General features: G+C 42.3%; 1 protein-coding gene across 5 annotated transcripts in view; it reads right to left on the bottom strand.

Moving 5' to 3' along the window:
- Positions 1-22,970, bottom strand: part of ITSN2 (intersectin 2) — a 138,785-nt gene that overhangs the window by 49,067 nt on the left and 66,748 nt on the right. For 4 of the 5 annotated variants that reach the window (XM_089777028.1, XM_089777030.1, XM_089777031.1 and 1 more), the window contains 11 exons: positions 22,011-22,160; positions 21,628-21,768; positions 19,919-20,006; positions 19,140-19,279; positions 10,094-10,230; positions 7,748-8,205; positions 5,947-6,068; positions 3,579-3,754; positions 3,185-3,329; positions 2,382-2,587; positions 1,335-1,399 (listed from right to left, as the gene is read on the bottom strand). In XM_089777028.1, coding sequence (XP_089633154.1) covers positions 1,335-1,399; positions 2,382-2,587; positions 3,185-3,329; positions 3,579-3,754; positions 5,947-6,068; positions 7,748-8,205; positions 10,094-10,230; positions 19,140-19,279; positions 19,919-20,006; positions 21,628-21,768; positions 22,011-22,160 — 1,828 coding nt within the window. Of the gene's footprint in view, positions 1-1,334; positions 1,400-2,381; positions 2,588-3,184; positions 3,330-3,578; positions 3,755-5,946; positions 6,069-7,747; positions 8,206-10,093; positions 10,231-18,083; positions 18,165-19,139; positions 19,280-19,918; positions 20,007-21,627; positions 21,769-22,010; positions 22,161-22,970 lie in introns of all 5 variants that reach the window. The other variant, XM_089777032.1, reaches the window with a different exon arrangement.

Below are 22,970 nucleotides of genomic sequence, written 5' to 3'. Positions count from 1 at the left end.
GTAACTACCCCGCTGCAGCTCTGCAATTTAAATGTAGTAAGAGCCAGGGGCGCAGGTAGCCCAGCTCCTATTACATTTAAACTGCAGAGCTGCAGTGGGGATAGCTCCTAGACCCGGTGCAAGCCAGGACTGAGCCAGGCTTGCTCAGTCCCAGATTCAGCAGCCCTGTCCATGAAGGGTCCCAGCAGGGAGCTGAGACTCTGCGCAGACAGGGGCTGCTGGTGGAGCAGCCTGTGTTCACAGCCAGCCTGGGCCGCTGCAGACAGAGGCTGCTTCAAGGCAGCTCCTGTCCACGGGAGTGTGTGTGTGTCAGCTCCTCAATGGGACCTCCCTCCCCCACATGGACAGGGGCTGCTCCACAGGATGCAGAGCAGCCTCTGCTCGCGGCAAGCCTGGGCTCACCATGGGCAGAGGCTGTTTCGTGGATAGAGGCAGCAGTGTGGGGGGGAGGGCAGGTGGTACTATGGAGATGGTGCTTGGGGGAACTGGCTTTTAAGATATAGAGGCAGCAAGGTGGGGGGAAAATGCGAGTAGTTTGCATCTATCATCTCACCTTCTATTTGCAATTGTTTCTACACATAACATTTCTGTGACAAATGTAGCAATCACAGCCAACTGCTTACGTGGAATAGTAATTTTTTTAGTGTCTGAATGTAATTAAGCAGATGGAAATGAGAAGAGTTAGTATCATGTGAACAGTGAGCTCTCTGTGGATCATCAGTGGTCACAGATCACGGTTCAAGAAGTGTTATATGTGAGAGATTTCAGCATGGACCACACTTCAGCACCATCATTTATATTCAGAAAAGCTATAAAAGGAAACCCTCTATACACCCGGGGGACCCCATAATATCGGATAATCATGATAGAGATCAAAAGCCTGACTAACTTTTCTAAGCAGAGTCTACATATTCTGTAGTGTTGGAGCATAAGCCCACGAAAGCTTATGCTCCAACACTTCAGTTAGTCTACAAGGTGCCACAGGACTCCTCGCTGCTTTTGCAGATTCAGACTAAAATGGCTACCCCTCTGATATTTGACTACATATTCTGTATAGTCTTAAAGAGTGGGAAAATTTATACAGATCAAATTAAAAAGTTCACAAATTACTTTACCCATTTGAACTTATACTTTCTCCACTTGCATACAAAGATAAAAATGGATAACTTACTAATATAAAAAACATACATAACTGTATCAGAACTGTATTTGAACTCTATAACAATCACAGACTTTATCAAAGTCTAATTCTGTGCATATCCACTATTAATTGACATGCTACTAAACAAGTTAGTTTTATAAGTTCATAACTGACGTTACAGCTGCAGTCTTACCCTCTCCAATTGTATAAGATGATGTACTAGGCTTCTTGTTTACAGCTGCATAAATGGTTTCAGATCTGCAGACAAAGATTGAAGTGATTTAGTCTGGCTAGTTTAACAAAATATTTTTCAATTAGTAATAAAGATTTTGTACAGTGTAATTTTCAGATTCTTTGAGACACAAATAATTACAGCCAAGCATTATTTCATTCTCAATTGGCATATATTACTAATGGTGTGTCCATCACATTTTTAATTAGCTGTTGCAAGTAGTTACTAATGTTATTTCAATATCTCCTAAATATTACATAGGTCATATCTAGGGAATCTCAGAAACAGTGCAATAATATTATTAGCAAAAGGTAAATTTCAATTAAAAGTAATTAGGTTTACCATTAGAGCAAAAAAATATGACTTCAATTAATCATAGAGATGACTTACATATTTAAGCTACAAGATTTAGAGAATTCAGTCACAAATTGTGATATTCCAGACATACACCTAAAATAAAGTTTTGTATAACAACTTAACACTTATTTAAAATTTGCCTTACTCTAGAAGATCACAAAGAACTTTAAGATCACTTCAACTATCAATCTGCAGTTAAAATTTTTCAGCACTTAACTGAATTGTTGACTTGAATACTCGGATAAATTTCACTACTTTTGCCATCTAGGAAAGGCACCACTGTTTTTTCAAGACGTGCCATGGGAGTTTATAGTGATTAATGGCAAAGGCCTCTTAATTTGGTGTATCAACTAAAAGTTGATACCCTCAGCAGCAGTTGATACCATCAGGCTGAGATACTGAATCAAGAGGAAGAAGCATGTCCCTTGTAGAATAACCAGGCATCACTGTTTTCTAGCATTCAGCTTGAAAGATCTCTCATTTACTGAGCAGACCCAACATTACTTAGCTTGTAAAAGCTAGCTAAATTACAGCCCACAATGGCATGGTGTGGGTCATGCATGCTATTCCGTTCCCATAATTTAAAGTGTCCCCATGTTTTTCACTCTATTTGAAGTTGTTGAATACAAAATTACCAACAGTCTCACTTACTCCTCTCGTTTGTTTTCATTTCCCGGCAAGATCTTGACATAGGATTTAGGAAACCATCCTCTTCCTCCATGCACCTCTCCAAACCACCAGTTTTCCTGCTGCTCCAGGATAGTAATTATATCATTTTTTGAAAAGTTCAAGTGGTTATCTTTTTTTGCAGTCCAGGAGCAAAGTGCCTGTGCTTTTAAATTCTCCACAGCTTGTCCCTGTTCAAATAAAGATACAAATGTTAATCAACAATTTTTGTGCAATTTTCAAAAATCATCTTTTGTTCTCTAGGTGTGTTTATTCCTAAATGCTAGCTCAACGTCATGCTGTCTTGACTGCAACGTTTTGTGGTTATGTGACATGTGGACTCAGGAGTTGTTTCTGGACTTGACCAATTAAGCTAGAAATATCTTAGATGAATATCTGGTTCTACGAAACAATGTTGGCTCCAGTGCTTGCAAAGAAATATAATGCCTTTGGAAGTAGCTCTGGAAGGGCCCACACATTGGTAGCATTGTGGCTAGGGTAAAAATATACGTTTTGGTAGAAAAAGAAAGGAAATGTATATACAAATAGTAATCCCCAAATGGTCTGGAAAAAAAATGAAGACAGAGTTAGCTTAACAACCAGATCCTCCTCAGGTAGAATGAATTAAGATAGCTCCACAGACTTCAGCAGAGGTATGTCAATTCACACCAACTAGGAATTTGGCTTATTTACTGAAATGAATTGTTGAAAAAGTGTGACTCTTCTAAGCAAAAGTATATCAGTATTGTAACATGAACCTAAAATACGTAAAAGTCTCAGCAATATACCTGTCCATGAACAGGAGAAACAGATCCTGGGGACACAGTACGAGTAAAAGCGGATTTTTTCTGCCATGTTGTGTTGACATTTAGGCTTGAGAAAGGTATGTTATGGTAATCCGTGTCTTCTGCTGATTTACTTGGTGAAAGTGGTCTGCAAATTTAGCACAAGTACATAATTTTTCTTAGAAAGTACATTAGCAAGACTCCACTTCTGGCCTAGCCCCGCTCCCAGCCCAGGCCTGGCCATCAGCCCCCTAGTTACCAGCCAGCTCCACTCCTTGGGCAGGCTCCCAGCCACCGCCTCCCTATCCTCTAGTTGCACTACTGGCTCTTCTGCCACCAGCCTGCCGGACCAAGGATGCTGCCAGACCAGAGAGGTTCAACCTGTACATAAACTTACTCTGGAGAAGCTGAGGTAGTAGACAAAAATACTGTAGGAGGAAGTAAGGCCTTTTTAGGAGATAAAGCTTTTTCACTTTCTGGTATTTTCTCTACATAGTTGTTTGGAAACCAGCCAAAATGACCTTGAAAGCTCCCATATAGCCAACCAGGCTCTCCTATGGTTTTCTCATCAACCTAGGAAAAAAGCAAACCAATAATATGAGACACACAAAACATTTATTTTGTTAGCACAATCTACAATTCTACAGATTTAACTGAAAAAGTTTTGGACATAAGGATTAGACTTTATCATCTGGATTATCATCCCATTTAGAATTTAGCCTTTTTAAAAAGCTAAGAATCCCACTGCCTAGTAACACTATCCCAAACTGTATAACAAGACTATTTGCTCCTATAAAGCCCAGAAGTACTTTTTAAATGGGAAAAGGGATAAACTGCTGGTTCTGTATTATAACAAACCTTTGGGGACATATTTATAGTTGTTTTATTTAAAAGGATAAAGAGAGGACATAACATGCATCTGAAATTGACTGAGTTTGTCAGAAAGTTACTATGATTACTAGCAGCATTATTTGTGTTACAGTAACACTTCAGACCTAAACAACATAAGGATTTCATTGTGCTATGCATGATAGAAACACAGAATAAGGCAACAATTTTTTACATAAATTAAGTCTCCTCTGGCTAGGGATACATATACGAAGTGCACAATTTACAGAGCACTGCCCTGATGAATTTGGTTCCATCTGCATTGAGCATAGTGGTGCCACAGGCAGCGTTGGTCCTGGTGAAAACAGTGGTCTCAGAGTGCCCAAATGTGTCAATGTCAACAGCTGCAGCATCAAATGCAGTGTGCCAACGTCCCTAGGTGCCAACGTCCCTAGCACCATTTCCAGTATTGGCTTGAGAATAGTGTCTGGACACAGTACCAACAGACATGAAAGTTCAATGGCTTATTCCAACATAGGAGCCAGAGATGGCATGGTTTGGGAAAAGTCCTGACCACAATGAAGTTGGGAGCAAAAGGCAAAGGAGGTAGGTAGATTCCTGATGACATGGACACAGTCTGTACCAGACTCATTGGACACCCGAAGGCTGGAACCAGAGTAAAAGGTATAAGGTTTCTTATACACTCTGTGACCTGAAGCAGTCTCAGTTGGTCTTATGAGACCTCTTCCTCAGTGTGGACAATGAGGAGGAGGAACTGTTCTCCTTCAACAAAGCACTACTCTCCAAGCCCAACAGCAATCTTTGACCTGAGGTGGGTTTTGACACTGGATCAGGCTGTATGGCCTATTCAAGCAGGTTCTACTTAAGATGAAGAGCGTGCACCACCCGAACAGTGTCATCTGTAAGCTGAGTGCTTGGATTGCTTCTCAGGAGTGATTCAAATGCCACCCAGCTGATTAGCAGAGCACCCACAGCTGGCAGTGTATGTTTCTACTGGTGGTGCATATTTGTATGTGCCTCAGTGCACATAAAATGTATTCTGAACACAGATGGAAAAAATTAAAGGGCACATTGCACCTGAGTCCTTTTTCGTACAATGTACACATTGAACAATGCTCTTGAATGTGGGCAAAGAGAGGTCAATGTTGGGGATCACCCCTCCACAGGAAGGACACTGTTTAAATTAGGCTAAAACTAAATGTGAGGTTGTGAGACTACAACCACACTGAACTCTGACTCCAGCCACAGGCAGTGAGAAGAAACTGAGAGGGGTTGGGGCAACAGCCACAAAGTGTGAGATCTGCCCCCTCTATGAGTACTGTTAGGTGAAAGTCCCTCGCTCTGGTGCACTGGATGTGTACATACCACATCTGCATCTCCTTGAACCACCACCAGTCAGATAACGTAACCAAGAAAACTATTCAGATATTTAATTCTTTAGGAGAAACCCTCAAACCTATTCAAATCAGGCAGGTCAGGTATTTAATAATTCTAGCATCAAGAATAATAATGTTTTATACACTTCTATCTATGGCAATGCTTACTATTTTTGCATTGCTGTAGGCAAATTTTCTTTGCCACCTTATATGCATACCTGCAAAATGTCATACTAGAAATAGGAGAGCAGTGATTAATTATATTTTTCCTATTATTCCTTTCACAAAATTTATAACAGCAATAATTATTTCAAAGCTGGGCATTTCATAGTAGTCCATACCAGTCCTTGGTCCTTAACTCCTCTATAATATGTCAGTTCTAAAGGTACATATTGCTTAAATCAATCCTACTACCACCTCCTAAAAAGAAGCACATAGTGTAAATTCAAACAGATCTATAATGTGTAAGAACCATAACTTTCTATGAAGGCATGTGTCAAGGATTTTTGCAGTTAGTTTAACATGAACTGTCAGTCTTACCTGAATTACATCCCCACAATTAAAACTCATCTCGTCATGATTCCTTGCTTCAAATGAGTATAAAGCTCTGTAATTCACCAAGGCAACTGAATTCCTAGATTCTGAGGCACTGACTATGTTACCTGATAGAAGAAAAAGTATTACTCGTATTTATTATTTTGGAATTTCAATAGTGAGGCACCAAGCTGGTTCAGGGCCCATTGTGCTAGACACTTTACAAAAGGATGGTCCCTGACCGAAAGACCTTATAGTCTAAGCATATGGTGAAAAATAACAGTTGAATGATGCACAATATTTTCATAAGGCTTCCATGCTTTACAAAAATTAGCATATGAATATGAAAATGCATAACTCAAAGATGCTCTATGCAAAACAGGTCATTCAAGAGTTTGTGATCCCCTGATTCTGTATAATCTATTTTTGTGCTTGAATATTTCTAATTTCACATACAAGAATGATAAAGTGGAAACCTGTTTTATTAGTCCAGGTATTCTAGTAAAAGCTATTAATGATAATTTAGGATGATCAAGTCAACAACCTTTAAATGGCTTTGTTTTTCCTATAAGCCCAAACTATAAATCTACGAAGACATGCGGTCAGGCCACCTGATTCTGGAACCCATTTTGGTCTGCTACTTTGCCACTCAAGGTGAGAAAAATCTGAACTGAACACAAATAATTCCTGTCCTGGATAAAAGGAATATAAAGAGGGAAAACTAAACAACTGCAGGAGTTTCCAGAGTCCAGGAGACCACCACTTACCACCTAAGATACCTGCTGGAAACATCTAAGGGTACGTCTAGACTACAGGCTTTTGTCGACAGAAGTTTTGTTGACAGATACTGTCAACAAAGCTTCTGTTGACAAAGAGCGTCTAGACTACATTCAGTTCTGTCGACAAAGCAAGCTGCTTTGTCGACATGGCAGTGTAGATTCAAAGAACAGTTTAGATGCACTAACGCCTTCTGTCGACAGAACTCTGTCGACAAAAGGCGTTATTCCTCGTAAAATGAGGTTTACCAGCGTCGACAAAACTGCTGAGTTCTGTCGACATTATGTCGACAGAACTCAGCGGTAGTGTAGACGCAGGTTTAGTTTTGTCGACAAAAGTCCACTTTTGTCGACAAAACCCTGTAGTCTAGACACACCCTCTGACTGAAGAGGGGGAAGGATTGAGACCATCTCTCTCTCTCTCTACAAGAAAAGTCTTTTCACAATATGTAAGTAGAGTAAAGTTAGTTAACGGCTTCCCATCTCCCTGTAACCTGGAAGAAAACTGCTCTGACCCAGGCAAAGGAGGGAAAAGTTAAAAATTCCTTTGTCCCAGTTTGAGTCCCCTACCTGCATTACTATTGCCTGACCAGATACCTGGCTAGGTTAACCCCTTAGTTCCCAGGCTGCTGGTCAGCCCTTCTGGTTATGACAACTATCAAAACTGTTTTATAAGATATTATGAGCATCTCAGCTCATAATAGCTGAGTTTTCTGTTGCAAACACCAAGTGGAAGAAAGCTAAAATGTTACTGCTCTAAATGTCCAGGATTTATTGACTGAAAGCACTGAAAGATTTGTGGTCAGACCCTTTGTCGGTGTAAATTGGTGTAACTCAGTATAACTCAACTGACATCAACAGATTTACCCCAGCTGTAGATATGGTTGTTGGTCATCTGACAATTTTTAAATTCATAACCTACAATACTGTCATTATCCTACATTAAAATGTCTAAAATATGAAGTAACAATGTTCATTCAAGACAACAAAGAACATTTGTAACAAAAAATAAATCAATAAATGAAGTTTACCTTCACTTTTCCATGTTGGTTTAAGATTTCTACCCTCAGTCTGTTTCAATAAGTCTGCAAATTTCTCATTTAAGTTCAATTTTGAAATGTGTTTCTCTGACTCTTGCAAGTTGACTGCATCTTTTCTTTTCTTCTCTTCTTCATGTTGTTTACGCCTCTCCTCGGCTTCTTTTGCAATCTGTTCTCGCTTCCTTATGTCTTCTTCCAGTTGTCTCTGCCTTTTTTGTTCTGCTTCTCTCTGAATCTCTGCTAACTTGTTCCTCTCTTCCTCATGTTTTTCCTCAGACAGTTTTTGCTGCTGGGACTCCTGTCTCACCTGGGCAGCTGCCTCCTCAGCTTTTTGCTTTTCTTCCTGAATTTTTTCCTGAATTCGCTCTTCCTGTAATCGCTTTTTTTTCTCCTCTTCTTCCCTTCGGACATTTTCCTGCCATAGATTCTCCTTCTCCAGTTTTGCTTTCCTTAATGAAAAGGATAAAATAAATGTATAGATAAGTGACAACGTGCTTATGGGACTAACTACAGTTAGTGACTTTGGAGCCACTAAAACCACAAGCAAGGCACAGCCATGACTAGAATTTAGACAGGGTGGCTCTAACACATGAAGTGTTGGCTTTCCTTCTCTCTGGAGTACGGTGGAGAAATGCTGATTGATGAACCTGATAATATCAATATGTTAATAAACTCAAGGTCCCAACCTCAAAAGGGGAAAGAGCAGATCCCTGCTCACTCCCCAAACTCAGAATGCAGAGAAGAAATGACAATTGACATAGCAATCCCTTTCTATCTTTTCTTGTTCCTGCTCTAGTATTCTCTTTTGCTCCCTGTTCCCCAATCTCCCTATCCCACCTACCAACATCCCCATCAGGATCTCTTCATCCCCTCTTTGGTTTCCCCTTCAGTTTCTATTGTCCCTTCACTGCAGACCAAAAACTAATCATAATCTTGCCATCACGATTATGGCAATATTCAGATCAGAGTCATGTGAGAGCAGCCAGCTAACCAGACAACTGAAAAAACTTTTGGGCAACATTGCTACTTGAGATTACTGAATCAATTAGGCCAAGGGTAGGGAAGGGAATTGCAAAGAGGATTAATTGAGTCTTTTACCCTTTAAACTAGAAACTTGCTGACATTCACAAAGTTTCCAAGATCATCATATTGACATTAGACTGTCATAATGTCCCTCCAATTTCCATAAATAATCAGGGACTAAGAATATTATACTGTCAGAGTAGGGATGTAAGTGACTAGTTGACTATCTGATAAGCATAAGTTTATCATATAGTTGACTAGTGATGCAACCAGTTGCTCCCCACCCCCATTGCTGGAGAGAGGCAGCAAGTGGGGGGAGCAGGAGCTGGTGGGAGCTAGCTTAAAAGCTGGTTACCCTCAGCAGCAGGTCTGTGGAGGATAGGGGAGGTAGAGGCACAGCAGGAAACAGTGTGAGCGGGGACTGAAGCAGTCTCTGCTCACGCCGTTTCTACTGAAGAGGTGGGGCTCTGCCCACGAAAACTCATGATACCGTCTACATGTTTCGTTAGTCTATAAAGTGCTACCAGACCATTTGTTGTTTTTCCGTTTCTACAGTAGTGATTCTGCTTTTGAAATGTACAAGAGCCTAAATGGGAGTACAAGAGCCTCACTGGAAGTCCCTCCACTGGCCCCGTGCTCCCTGCAGAGCTTCTGCTTTTGAATGTGCAAGAGCCCCAGCGAGGCTCTTGTACATTTCAAAAGCAGAAACTCCGCAGAGGCTCAGGCAAGCAGGGAGCATGGGGCCAGTGGAGGAGTCCTGCCGGAGCTCTTGTACATTTAAAAAGCTCCCTGCAGGGCTCTTGCTACAGTTCACAGGCGGAGGCGCCCTTATAGACTAATAGAATAGTCGATGGAAATCCCACTGACTATTCGATTAGTTAATAAATCTAAACTTAACATCCCTATGTCAGGGTATGAATGACAAGCAACTAAATTTGTTCATTTAAGTAGGAAGTGCTTTTAAAGGAGAGTAAGCTGATGTACAAATGACAACAAAACAAGGTATAAAATGTGATTAAATAATCTTAAGTGTATGGCAGCTTAAGTGGAGAAGAGATTAAAAAGCCCCATTACAAAAATGGAATCTCTAGTTATTTGATACATCAATCTTTGAGAATAACATTTCTCAGCAAATAGATGAGGAAAGGAACTCAAAAACTTAGTACAAACAACTCTGCTTTCTTAATCAGGATGTATATTTTAATCAGTTCAATTTTATGGCTACTGCTGCTATCAACATCTTAAGCCCACCAAAGCATTATCTTGTTTTAAAACTAGATTGTCAGGTTTTTTTATGTTTTTAAACCACATTACCTTGCAGCCTCATCCTCCAGCCGCTTTTTCTGTGCAAGTTCAGCTCTTTTTCTTTCTATAGCTCTTATTTTCTCTTCTTTGATTCTGTGAAGTTGCTCAAGGGCTAAATGCTGTGTGCTGTAGCTTTCTCTCAGTTCCTAATAAGGAAACATAATAAAGCACATCAAAGGACTGACAATGAAGTCCATTTTTCTAGGAAAGTAACTAGACACTTTAATGCTTTGTGATCCAAATTCTAATACAAATAGGATAATCTAAAGTTAAAAGTGGATGTTGAATCTCATTAGAAAGCAAGTTAAACAAACAGGAGGATGTAAAATAGCTGGCAGATCTGCAAACTATTTTATGCTGCTTATACTTGCGAACAGCATTCCCTGTGAGCTATGCACTTGTGCGTCCACACTGGAGAAATTCAAATGCCGCCCAGTTGATTAGTTGAGTGCCCACAACTAGATTTTGTGTTTCTATTGGGGGTGCACGTTTGCACATACCTCAGCACATATTAAAAAAAATATTCTAAACACGGATGGAAAAAATCCACACATGGATGGAAAAGATTAGAGGGAACATTGCTTGTGAAGTCCATCTTTTAGTCGTGCATTTGCTGGAAACCGCAAATATGATGCAGGAAAAATGAGTGGGAATTTTAAATTAAGTACTTAAATACTGGGCCATCTAAGACCAGAAGTACAGCAAATTGTCTTCAAATTATCTCTGTATAGTTACCTGGTGGACACACTGTTTAAACTACAAACAACACTAGAAAATTTTGGTGTACATCCCTTAAGATAATATATGGAGATATACCATCTCATAGAACTGGAAAGGAACCTTGAATGTTCATCAAGTCCAGTCCTCTGCCCTCATAGCAGGACCAAGTGCCATCCCTGACAGATTTGCCCAAGATCCCTACATGGTCTCCTCAAGGACTGAACTCACAATGCTGGGTTTAGCAGGCCAATGCTCAAACCACTGAGCTACCCCTCCCCCCGGATGAAGATGAAAGTGTAGGCTTCCCTTCACTATGCTTTAGTATTTATTTTACTATGCACTGCTTTAGTGTAACAGAAGAGTGCTACAAAAAGAAGAAAAATACAGATAAAAATGTACTAATTATGGGTGAACTATATAATCTTTTCTATAATTATGACTCAAAGAACTTTTGTTTAAAATAACAATACAATCTAAAAACTAAGACAAATACAGTCACGTGCAAAGAAAAGTTCAGACTACAATATTTCCTATAAATAGGCTCAGACCAAAGACTGAAATAAAGGGAAGAGCTTTGGATAACAGGTCCAAATTGGAATCTGGTGCACTAGTGAAAAAATGCAATAGTTTTATTAATATTGGAAAATATAAACACATAGTTACTAGCTTCTGCCTATATATGGTCCTATGCCTTTTAATGCTTTTAACAGTATTTTTTTTAAAGTAACAACACTCCCATTGCCCCCACTTTAACATTCCCCTGTGTCTTTTTATAATGAACTTTTTCACACCAAATCATTTAAAACTACCAGTAATTAAATATACAAAAGGAACATATTAGCAATTATCTAGGATACACGTTAATGGGTTGTTAATATATTTGTATGTCGCTACAATTAATTTTTAAGAATCACATTACAGTACATTAAATACACATACTGATGAATAGGTAGATAATGGCCTTTCCTATCAGACATTTATCAAAAGAGAGTAATTAGGAATACTGCATTCTCACTGCAAAATCTGACATTTCCTAAGTTCAACTGTCAAAATAACGTAATTAATATGAAAAAGATAACCTTCGTTGCACAGTGAGTTTCTGCAGCAACAAACTAATTCTCATTACCTGCAACAGGCAAATTATAATACAGAATTGCATTGACAAAGGTGGGGAACAATTTCTCTTCTCATTTTAAACAGTTTGAGGTTCACTGTGAAAAATAGTATAATTTTGTTCCAAAACCAAATGGTCCATTAAAGAAGTCACAGAGCAATTTACAAGGAAAGGAGAGGATATGATATTCAAAATGGACAGCTGGATAAAATACAGTAAGCAAATGAGTACTGTGACCACAGCATGAATTTCCCTTGTGTAAAGGAGAATAGGTACAAAAGCTTCATTACTAGGTTAAACAAGGTGGTTTGGAAGCATCTTACTACAGAATTATGCATATTAACCTTAAGGCTGCCAGGCATCTGGTTTTCGATGAAAAAGTACCCCGGCAGCACCGGTCAGCCACCTGGCTCTGGGTGGCTCCCAGAAGTGGCTGATATGTCCCTGTAGCTCCCAAACACGGGGGCCATCAAAAGCAGGCTCCATGAGTTATCCCTCCCTGAATGCTGGCACAGCAGCTGCCATTGGCTAATGGGTGCTGCAGGGGCAGAGCCTACAGCATGCAAAACCCTCTAGCGCCTCCACCTAGGAACTGGAGATGTTGGCCGCTTCTAGGAGCCACCTGGCTGGAGCCTGAAACCTCAACTCCCTCTCATGCCCAAAACCCCTGCCTCAGGCTGGAGCCCTCTTCTGCACCCCAAACCCCTCATCCCTGGCCCCACACCAGATCCTCCATCCCCAGCCAGAGCCCTAACCCCTCCTGCATCCCAATCTTCCACCCTGAACCCCTTTCCAGAGTCTATCCCACTGACTCATTCCTGAGACACCTTCCGCACATAGCCCCCTTCCCAAGCCCGGAGTCTTCCCCCACACACTCTGAACACCTTGGCTCCAGGCCTCAACTCAGAAGTTTCCTCCTGCACCTGAAAAAACGGTTACTTACCTCGTAACTGATGTTCTTCAAGATGTGTTGTTCATGTCCATTCCGATTAGGTGTGCGCGCACCACGTGCATGGATTCCAGAGCTTTTTTCTCTGAGAAGTACCCATTGGGCCAGACCAGGAGCCCCCTGGAGTGGCACTGCTATATCGAGTATCAGAGGGGTAGCCGTGTTAGTCTGAATCTGCAAAAGCGACGAGGAGTCCTGTGGCACCCTATAGACTAACTGAAGTGTAGGAGCATAAGCTTTCGTGGGCAAAGACCCACTTCGTCAGATGCATGTAGTGGAAATTTCCAGAGGCAGGAATAAATATGCAGGCCAGGACCAGGCTGGAGATGACGAGGTGGATCCAATCAAGGAGGATGAGGCCCACTTCTAGCAGCTGATCTGGAGGTGTGAATTCCAAGAGAGCAGAAGTTGCTTTTGTAGTTAGTAAGCCATTCACAGTCTTTGTTTAATCCACAGTTGATTGTGTCAAACTTCAAGATGAACTGTAGCTCAGCAGTTTCTCTTTGAAGTCTGGTCCTGAAGTTTTTTTGCTGCAGGATGGCTACTTTTAGATCTGCAATTGTGTGTCCAGGAAGACTGAAGTGTTCCCCTACAGGTTTTTGTATGTTGCCATTCCTAATATCAGATTTGTGTCCATTGATTCTTTTACGTAGGGACTGTCTTGTTTGGCCGATGTATATAGCAGTGGGGCATTGTTGGCACATGATGGCATATATTACGTTGGTGGATGTGCAGGAGAATGTACCAGTGACAGTATGGCTGATCTGGTTAGGTCCTGTGATGGTGTTGCTGGTGTATATATGTGGGCAGAGTTGGCACCGATGTTTGTTGCAAGGATTGGTTCCTGAGTTCGAGTTATTATGGTGCGGTGTGTAGTTGCTGGTGAGAATATGCTTCAGGTTGGCAGGTTGTCTGTGGGCAAGGACCGGCCTACCTCCCAAGGCCTGTGAAAGCGAGGGATCATTGTCCAGGATGGGTTGAAGATCACTAATGATGCGTTGGAGAGGTTTTAGCTGGGGACTGTAGGTGATGGCCAGTGGTGTTCTGTTGGTTTCTTTCTTGGGCTTGTCCCGTAGCAGGAGGCTTCTGGGTACACGTCTGGCTCTGTCAATCTGTCTCCTAACTTCCTCGTGTGGGTATCGCAGTTTACAGAATGCTTGTTGAAGATCTTGTAGGTGTAGGTCTCTGTCTGAGGGGTTGGAGCATATGCGGTTGTACCTCAGTGCTTGGCTGTAAACAATGGATCTTGTGGTGTGTCTGGGATGGAAACTGGAGGCATGCAGGTAAGTATAGCGGTCGGTAGGTTTTCGGTATAGGGTGGTATTGATATGACCGTCACTTATTTGTATCGTGGTGTCCAGGAAATGGACCTCCTGTGTAGATTGGTCCATGTTGAGGTTGATGGTGGGGTGGAAGCTGTTGAAATCATGGTGAAATTCTTCCAGAGTCTCCTTCCCATGGGTCCAGATGATGAAGATGTCATCGATGTAGCATAGGTAGAGAAGGGGTGTAAGTGGACGAGAGCTGAGGAAGCGTTGTTCCAGGTCAGCCATAAAAATGTTGGCGTATTGTGGGGCCATGCGGGTGCCCATAGCAGTGCCACTGGTCTGGAGGTATATGCTATATCGGTGCATATATACCCCTGCTGGCCCTTCTCCCCCTCAGTTTCTTCTTACTGGAGTCCTCTGACAAAGTAGTGCTGGAGGGGATTTGGAATGGAGACAAGCAACACAACTCGAAGAACAACAGTTACAAGGTAAGTAACCGTTTTTTCTTCTTCAAGTGCTTGCTCATGTCCATTCCAATTAGATGACTCCCTAGCAGTATCCTAGGAAGTGGGGTTGGAGACTAGACTGAAATGGACTGTAACACAGCCCTCCCAAAGGCCGCATCATCCCTGGCCTGCTGTGCGCAAAAGCGTAGTGGCTTGAGAATGTATGAGTCGAGGACCATGTGGCTGCTCTGCAGATGTCAAGAATAGGCGCACCTGTGCACCAAACATCATTGACAACGCCTGAGCCCTTGTGGAATGGGCCATAAGAGGGGAGGAGGCGCTGGCCAGATTCTAATGCAGGAAGTGATCCAAGAGGATAAGCACTGTGCTAATACTGGTAAGCCCCACATCCCCTCAGCTATGGAAATCAAGAGTTGTGGAGACCTTCGAAACTCTGTTGTCCTTTCTATGTAGAATGTGATGGCCCTTCTGATGTCCAAAGAATGCAGCGCCTGCTCCCAGGGCGTAGAGTGAGGTTTCAAGAAGAAAACAGGCAAATAGATATCCTGGATCATGCGAAAATGGGAAATTACCTTAGGAAGGAATGTAGAGTGAGGACTGTAGGGTGTCCTTAAAGAAAACTGTGTATGGGGGCTCCGATGTGAGGACTCTCAACTCTAATGCCCTCCTGGCAGTGATCGTCACTAAGAAAGTCACCATTCATGATAAGTGCTTTAAAGAGCAGGTGGCAAAGGGCTCAACTGGGGAGGCTCATGAGTCTCACCAGGACTAAATTCAGGTGGGTGTACGGGCCAGCGCACATAGAGAAACCACCTGTCAATCCCGTTAAAGAAGCATTTCACCATCTCATTTGTGAACACCGTCCTGCCCCCTTCCCCCGAGAGAAAGGACACAATGGCAGCCAGGTGAACTCCCTAGTGCCTGAGGTAAGAAGGTAGTCTAAAATGAGGGGGACTGGGGCACCCCTCAGGTCTATGCCTGCCTGTGTGGTCCATAAGGAGAAGTGTTTTCACTTGGCCACATACGCGGCCCAGGTGGAGGGCTTTCTGCTTTCCAAAACGACCCTCTGCACCTTCTCCGAGCAAAGCTGCCTCAGGCCCCAGCAATCATGAAGGTTTCAGGCCAGGAGATGGAGGGATAACAGGATTGGGTGGCATAGCCTCCGTTCCCCGAGGTCTTGTGTGATCAGATATGGAACTATTGGCAGCAGCATCGATTCTTCCACTGCTAAGTCTAGGAAAGTGGTAAACCAGTGCTGGCAGGCCCTTGCCGGCATTAGCATGATGACCGAGGCCTTGAAACTCCTGATCCTAAGAATGACCTTGTGGATCAATGGAAAAGGGGGGGGGGGGGGAGGAAAACATACAGGAGTTCCTGGAGCCACTGCACTCTCCTCTCACTTATCTAAAACTATTAACACTAGCTACACTAAAACAACTCAAACAACTAAAGAAAAAACTATGTACACCAGCTAAGGGTTGAGACTAGCTATTTAGTCAATGCTCTAGCTACCGTCACGGGTGGTAAGAAGGAACCGCCGTGGGGTGGAGGGCCAGCAGGGGTATATATGCACCACTCCAGGTGGCTCCCTGTCTGGCTCAACGGGTACTGCTAAGGGAAAAAAGCTCTGGAATCCATGCACGCTGCGTGCGCACACTTAATTGGAATGGACATGAGCAAGCACTCGAAGAAGAACCTCTCATTCCAGCCACAGTTCCTGTCCCACTCCCTGCATCCCAACCCCCGCCCCAGCTCTGAGCCCCCTGCCACATTCCAAACTCCTCATCCCCAACCCCTCAGAACCTGGACCGCCAACTGGGACCCTCACTCCAACCTCCTGACCCACAGGGCATCCCTCCCACGCTCCAATCCCCTCAACCCATTTGAGAGTCATATCCTATGCTACAAACCCTCTGGCTCCACACCAGATTCCACATCCCCAGCTGGAGCCCACACCTCAATCCCCTGGCTCCAGCAGGGAACTCACGTCCACATTCCAAACCCCTTGGCTCCACAGCCCAGCCATATACCTCCCACCATACACACTCCAAACACCTCAGTTTGACCCCAAGCCCAAAGTCCCCTCCTTCACCCTAATTCCTATTCCCGACCCATACCAGATCCCACACTCCCAGCATACCAACAGAACTCCCTTTCATATTCTGAACTCTTCTGCTCCACCCCAGCCCAAAGCCCCTGCCTACACCCCAAACATCTAATTCCAGCCACACTCCTTATCCCCCCTGCATCCCAATCCAACACCCCAGCTCTGAGCCCCTTCTGCACTCCAAACCCATCATTCCCAGCCCCATCTCAGAACCTGAACCCCAGCTGGAGCTCTCATCCTAACCCCTCACCAACCCTGAGCCTCCTCACACACTCCAAACTCCTTGGCCCCAGCCTGGAACCCCTTCCTGTGCACCAAATCCCTCACTTCTGGCCCCACGACAGATCCCACACCCCCGGTTGGAGCCCTCATCCTGCCCACATCCCAATTCTCTGCCCCAGCCTGGAACTCCCATCTACACTTTGAATCCCACAGCTTCATGCCCCAGCCCGGAACCTCCTCCCATGCTCCAAACTCTTCAGCTCCACCGCCCAGCCTGATGCCTCCTCCTGCACCCCAGCCCCTCATTCTCAGGCCTATCCCAGAGATGGAGCTCTCATCCCTCCCTATACAAGCTTTAAATCCCCTCCACACCCCACACTCCAAACCTCTCATCCCAGCCCCACCCCAGAGATCTCACCCCTCCCGCAGTCCTCAGCCCCTCCTGCACCTGAACCCTCTATCCCAGCCAGGACACTGAAAATGAGTGAGGGTGGGGCCTCAGAAGGGAGGATGAACAGAAAGGAGAGAGTAGATGGACAGAGAGGGTGGGGCCTCAGAAGGGAGGATGAACAGAAAGGAGAGTGGATGGACAGAGAGAGGGTGGGGCCTCAGAAGGGGCAGGGCAGCAGAGGGTGGTGTAAAAATGTTCTGTTTCCTGCAATTAGAAAGTTGGCAACCATAGTTAACCTGGGCATTGATGCAATTTCAGGACTCTTCTGAACCCAGACCAAATGAATGACAGAAATGATTCATAGCAGACATTCTCTGTGCATGAAAGAGACAGCAAGAGGGGAATATGCAAAGGAAGAAATTGTGCTTCTATTAAAAAGGAAAATTACTTTTTTGGTGGATATTACTTTATCTGAAAAGAAAAAAACAGTATGTGGGTAATAAAGCTAACTGAATCTGTTAAGCAAGATACACATCAGTATTTTCTGGCTTTGCTTTATAAAACAAGTAAGTTTAAGCTGTTAGATAGCAGAAGGATTTTAAAACAAGCAGAAAAGAATTCATTCTGATTTAGAAAAGTTTTATGTTTAAACAAAGATTTTCAGCTGAATGCTAAAGAGAAACTATACCCCAAAAGAAAGGGCAAACAGAGAAAAACTGTGAAATAATTAAAAGCAAAAGAGCCAAAGATTAGAAAATAACCTTAAGTAAGAGGAAGAGGTTGTTGAGACAGCTTAGCAGAGACAAAAGGCACTGAAGAACAGAATCATCCATATTCTCACACTGTAAGATAAGGCAGATAAAAAGCCAATTAAACTTTGTAATGATTTTAAAAATATATTTTAGGGAAGACTATATTGTTGATGCAGTCACTGATCATAACAGAATTGCTCTCATTAACCAGCAAACCATGCAGCACACATGAGATACCAAATGCAAGCACTGATATTGTGGATATCATTTCTAGATTTAAAAAAAAAAAAAAAAAAAAAAAAAAAAAAAAAAAAAAAAAAAAGGTCTGAAAGTTTCCTCTTCAGTTCTCTTCAACAGATGCAGTGGTGTCCTTCGTCTAGCCAGAAGGGAAATCAGACAATTTATTCTAAAATTTACATCAATGCTACTATGAATAAGCCAGCAAATAAAGCAGAGTGGCAACACCTCTGTCAGAAAGTTGCACACATTTGTTGCATAGCTGACAACATATAAATTACATGTCCTCCTTCAATTACGCTCTGCACATTGTCTCTCCTAGTTAAAGAAATAAAAGCATCTGTGTGTGCTGCCAAAAGTGAATATCCCATGTGTGGTGCTAGCAAATTTAGTATTTTCTTCCAATAAAAGTTAAACAATGAGAACACTTCATTTATCGTCTGCAAAATGGTAGCCATTAAACCTTTCTGCCATAGGGACAGAACCTGCAAGGTACTCAGCAAGCTCAACTTTTCTGTACTTTAGGACCTGTTTTGAAATAAGTATGAGCAATGTGTGCCTTTGAAACAAGATGCATGCAGAGCAGGAGTAAGCAGAGGGCGGGGAGGAGGGGGCATGTTACTATCTAATTACACAAAATACCATTTTGAATTAGTTTCTAATTGTGGATTTGCTAGAAGATACTTAGCAATGCTTATTTTGATATAAAATTGGAAAAGAGGTTCAGAGAAGGCATAGCATGGGGAATAGCAAATCAAAGTCTGGTGACTAGGATGAGGTGAAATATTGCTTCTTAATAAAGATAATATAGTTGCAGAATTCATGTACCTTGAGCTGATTGTTAAATTCATCCATTTCAGAGAGTCTAGAAGAAGTTTCCTTTTCTAGAGCATTTAATTGCTCCCGAAGTCTTTGGCATAATTCTTCCTTTTCTAAGAACTTCTTGTTCACTGAACTGATTCCTGCATCTGAGTAGAAAAGATCAAGTAGTTTTACAATCATTCTATACGTGTTACCATACTTTTCAATAACCATTTATATTTCTTTTTTAATTTACTTTCACTCCCACTTCAGAAGCCATTTGCTAATATCGCTTGTTTGTTGCACTAGAATATTCTCAAATAACTTCCAGTACAATTGGACCTTAATCCCGCATTGAGACTTAGAGGCACTAAGATAACTCTAATATTAATATTTGTAGGATATCTGCTCTTTATATTGTATTAGTCTGATTAGATGCAACTCCTGAGGGCAGGCACTCATTTGATACTCATTTAACAGGAGTGTAAAACTGGGATTTTACACTATTTTAAGCAAAAGGAAAATCTGGACAACAATAAACATAATTCCTGCCTGTACTATAGTGTGTATTGTCTATGTTTAAAGTTGTAGCCTTCTTTTCTTATCAAAAGATATTTGTCCCCTTGTTTGTTAGATGTAGGAAATGATGGAAAGCAGGGCCAACAAACAGTTCTGAGTATTGGTTGGGACTTGCTGAAGCTATGGTAACTATGAAGGGAAGGTTAACAACAACACAGTCGGTAGCCTTCCCAGTGAATAAAGAAAAGCTGGTATACAGAGTAAAGAGTTCATTTGAAGACACTTACTAGGAGTGTTGTCCATCTGCATGTGTTTTATTCTCTCATTTAATAACTGCTTTTCAGGAACTAAATGGACTAGTTTACTCTGATATTCCTATAAATATATAAGAAAGAGGTGCAATGTATTTTTAAGAAAGGTTAATATCTGTTTACATGGCACCAACCACAAACACTTTTTCAACATCACATGAAGTAAGTAAACTGAACCATGGTGCATTGATACATTCATTCTCTCTCTCACGCAAAACACTAAGTATTATTTGATGCAAATTTAAAACAGTTGGAATGAACAAATTTAAAGTATATTAGCATAACATTGGTGTATTATGGCTGAATAAGAATTTAGAAAAAAATTCCAAGCATTCTTTCTAACTGGTCATTAACTAATAGGTTTTCAGTGTCTGAGAAATAAAACAAAACCAAGTTACACTGTGTGCTTTAGTTTAGCATATAGAATTCAATGTTAACACCTTGGGTACGTCTAGACTTCTGGCGACAGAGGCATGTAGATTAGACTACCCGGCATAGGAAAATGAAGCGGCGATTTAAATAATCGCCGCTTCATTTAAATTTACATGGCTGCCGCGCTGAGCTGATCAGCCGTTTGTCGGCTCAGCACGGTAGTCTGGACGTTCCGCCGTCGACATCAAAGGCATCTGTCGACCTCCCAGGTATACCTCCTGGGATGAGGCATACCTGGGAGGTCGACAAATGTCTTTGATGTCGACGGCGGAGCGTCCAGACTACCGCGCTGAGCCGACAAACGGCTGATCGGCTCAGCGCGGCAGCCATGTAAATTTAAATGAAGCGGCGATTATTTAAATCGCCGCTTCATTTTCCTATGCCGGGTAGTCTAATCTACATGCCTCTGTCGCCAGAGGCATGTAGTCTAGACGTACCCCTTGTGAGGGGTATGCCACAGCAGTCAACTGCTAGCAATTAGTGTAAAAAACATCAATACTAACCCCATGTATAGTCAACAGAAGGCTCAATTCACAATGAAAAAGTACCAGTTACTTCTCACTTGAACTATGTGTTTTGAGAACAAGTGAGCTTTAGCTAAATGAAATAATGCACAATATTAGAAGTCAAACCCTAGATTTTAAAATTAACACCCAACCTAATTTTTTAATCATGGAGAAAAATGGGGTTGGTTTTTGAATTACGTCCATTGGAATGACTTGAGGAACATCAGCTGCTGCATCTTCCATAGATGGTCCACTAAGTTGCTTAATTTAGTGATCTGGAAATAACTGAGATATTGTAGAAAGAGCGCTGCACAGGTCTACCACCTTCACAGGAAAAGTGAGAGCAATAAAACATCCTTGGGAGTTTTACTTCTTTTTAGAAATGTCAAATGTAGATGAAGAGGGAGAAACCAGGTAAGAATCTTATTGAACACTGCAAAAATATCTTCCTGTATGATCACGGGTAAACTAGCACACACTACTGCAAATACAGTCAAAACCTCACTTCTAGCCCTGTAAAATTAATTTCAATGATCGTGAATGTTTATAGTGATTTCTCTAATGCTATAAATATTTTTAGTGAGCACTATGCAACCACATTCACTGGCCATTTCTACTTAGTTTTCTTTTCTGCACCCTAATCATTCAATTCCTTGATGCTCCTACACATTACTGATACCACAACTATTAAAGAGAAATCAACAGAGAAATGAAAGCGATGTCTAGGTCTAACACGAAATCACATACTTGAAGTTCTTGTTGTAGCTCTTTGATTTCTATAATTCCCAAATCACATTTTTTATCTAGAACTTCCAGCTCACTTTTCTGAATTTGTTTTCTGTTTCGAACATCTTTCAGTCTGCCTGTGATCTGCTGATGTTTGCCACTCTACAGAAAAACAAAAAAGATTTAAATCACATATTGTAAAAACCAAAACAAAATGACAAAAAAGTTTAACGAATTTCTGTGAAAAGATAATTTCTACCTAAAGGTACCTTAAGAAAAATTATTAGAAAACAAGTGCTTTGATTGCTGAGCCTACACTAAAAATTTCTTGAAAAAGGTTTCCTTAGCATATTTTAAAAATACTGCACATAACTCAAATATGTTTAATACACTGCATTCCTCACCAGGGCTTCCAATTCAAGACTAAGGCTCTTCTTTTTAGAGGTCAACTTGACAATTTCTTCTTGTTCCCTGTTTCTCTGATTAAGAAGATCTTGGCGTCGAATTCTCTCCCATTCCAGCCGTCGCTGGCGCTCAAGTTCCTGCTTTGCTGCCTATAGATAACAAGTTACATGACTAGAATCTCAAATTGCTGATATCTATACATACACAAAATGTGGATCCACATCTGCCAGGCTCAACTCCCTATTTGATCTGTAATCCGCAATGAAGATTAGGGATGTAAGCGACTAGTCAAAAAGTCAACTACCCGATAAGGCTAGGCTTATTGGACAGTCGAGTGACTACGTGATTACTCGCTTCTCCCACCCTTGCTCCCTCTGTATTGACCACACAATTAGCCAGTTACCTGCTTCTTAACATCCTTAATCCAGATTTTATTTGTATCCACACAAGAAATCTGGAGGACAGAGGGGAGAGGGAGCAGAAGATGATTAAGGAGGAGACAGGGTTGTGCACAGAAGGGGCAGGCAGCAGCAGGGAGTGTGTGTGTGTGTAAGTAGGGGGTTTGTCACATTTTTCTGTTCCTAGATACAGAAAGAGGTTGGGAAAAGAGGTGATCTGGAGCTACCTGTTGGATTGTGGAGGTTGTTGTCCTTTATAACAGTGTGCTGGGGGCTCCACAGGTCAGTGCTCACATTAAAACATCTTTAATCCTAAATGATATCTGTGGCGGGGCGGCCCCGCCCCTCCCTGAAACTCCCCCGTGTCCGCGGAGATGGGGAAGCGGGGTCTGCGCTGCGCCGGGGGGAGTCCTAGGCGGGGAGTGGCAGCGCCCCGAATGAGCGGTGACGCGGGGGAGCACATTCATGGGGTTTGGGGGCCGGTCGTGATGATGTCCGCAGTGACATCATCTGCACGAGGCCCAGGGGTGGTGCGGAGTGATGACGTCGGGGGGGCACTCC

The sequence above is a fragment of the Pelodiscus sinensis genome, chromosome 3 (genome assembly GCF_052426305.1).
Source record: "Pelodiscus sinensis isolate ZL-2025 chromosome 3, ASM5242630v1, whole genome shotgun sequence".
NCBI classification, from domain to species: Eukaryota; Metazoa; Chordata; order Testudines; family Trionychidae; genus Pelodiscus; species Pelodiscus sinensis.
This window is presented reverse-complemented; position numbering and strand designations above follow the sequence as displayed.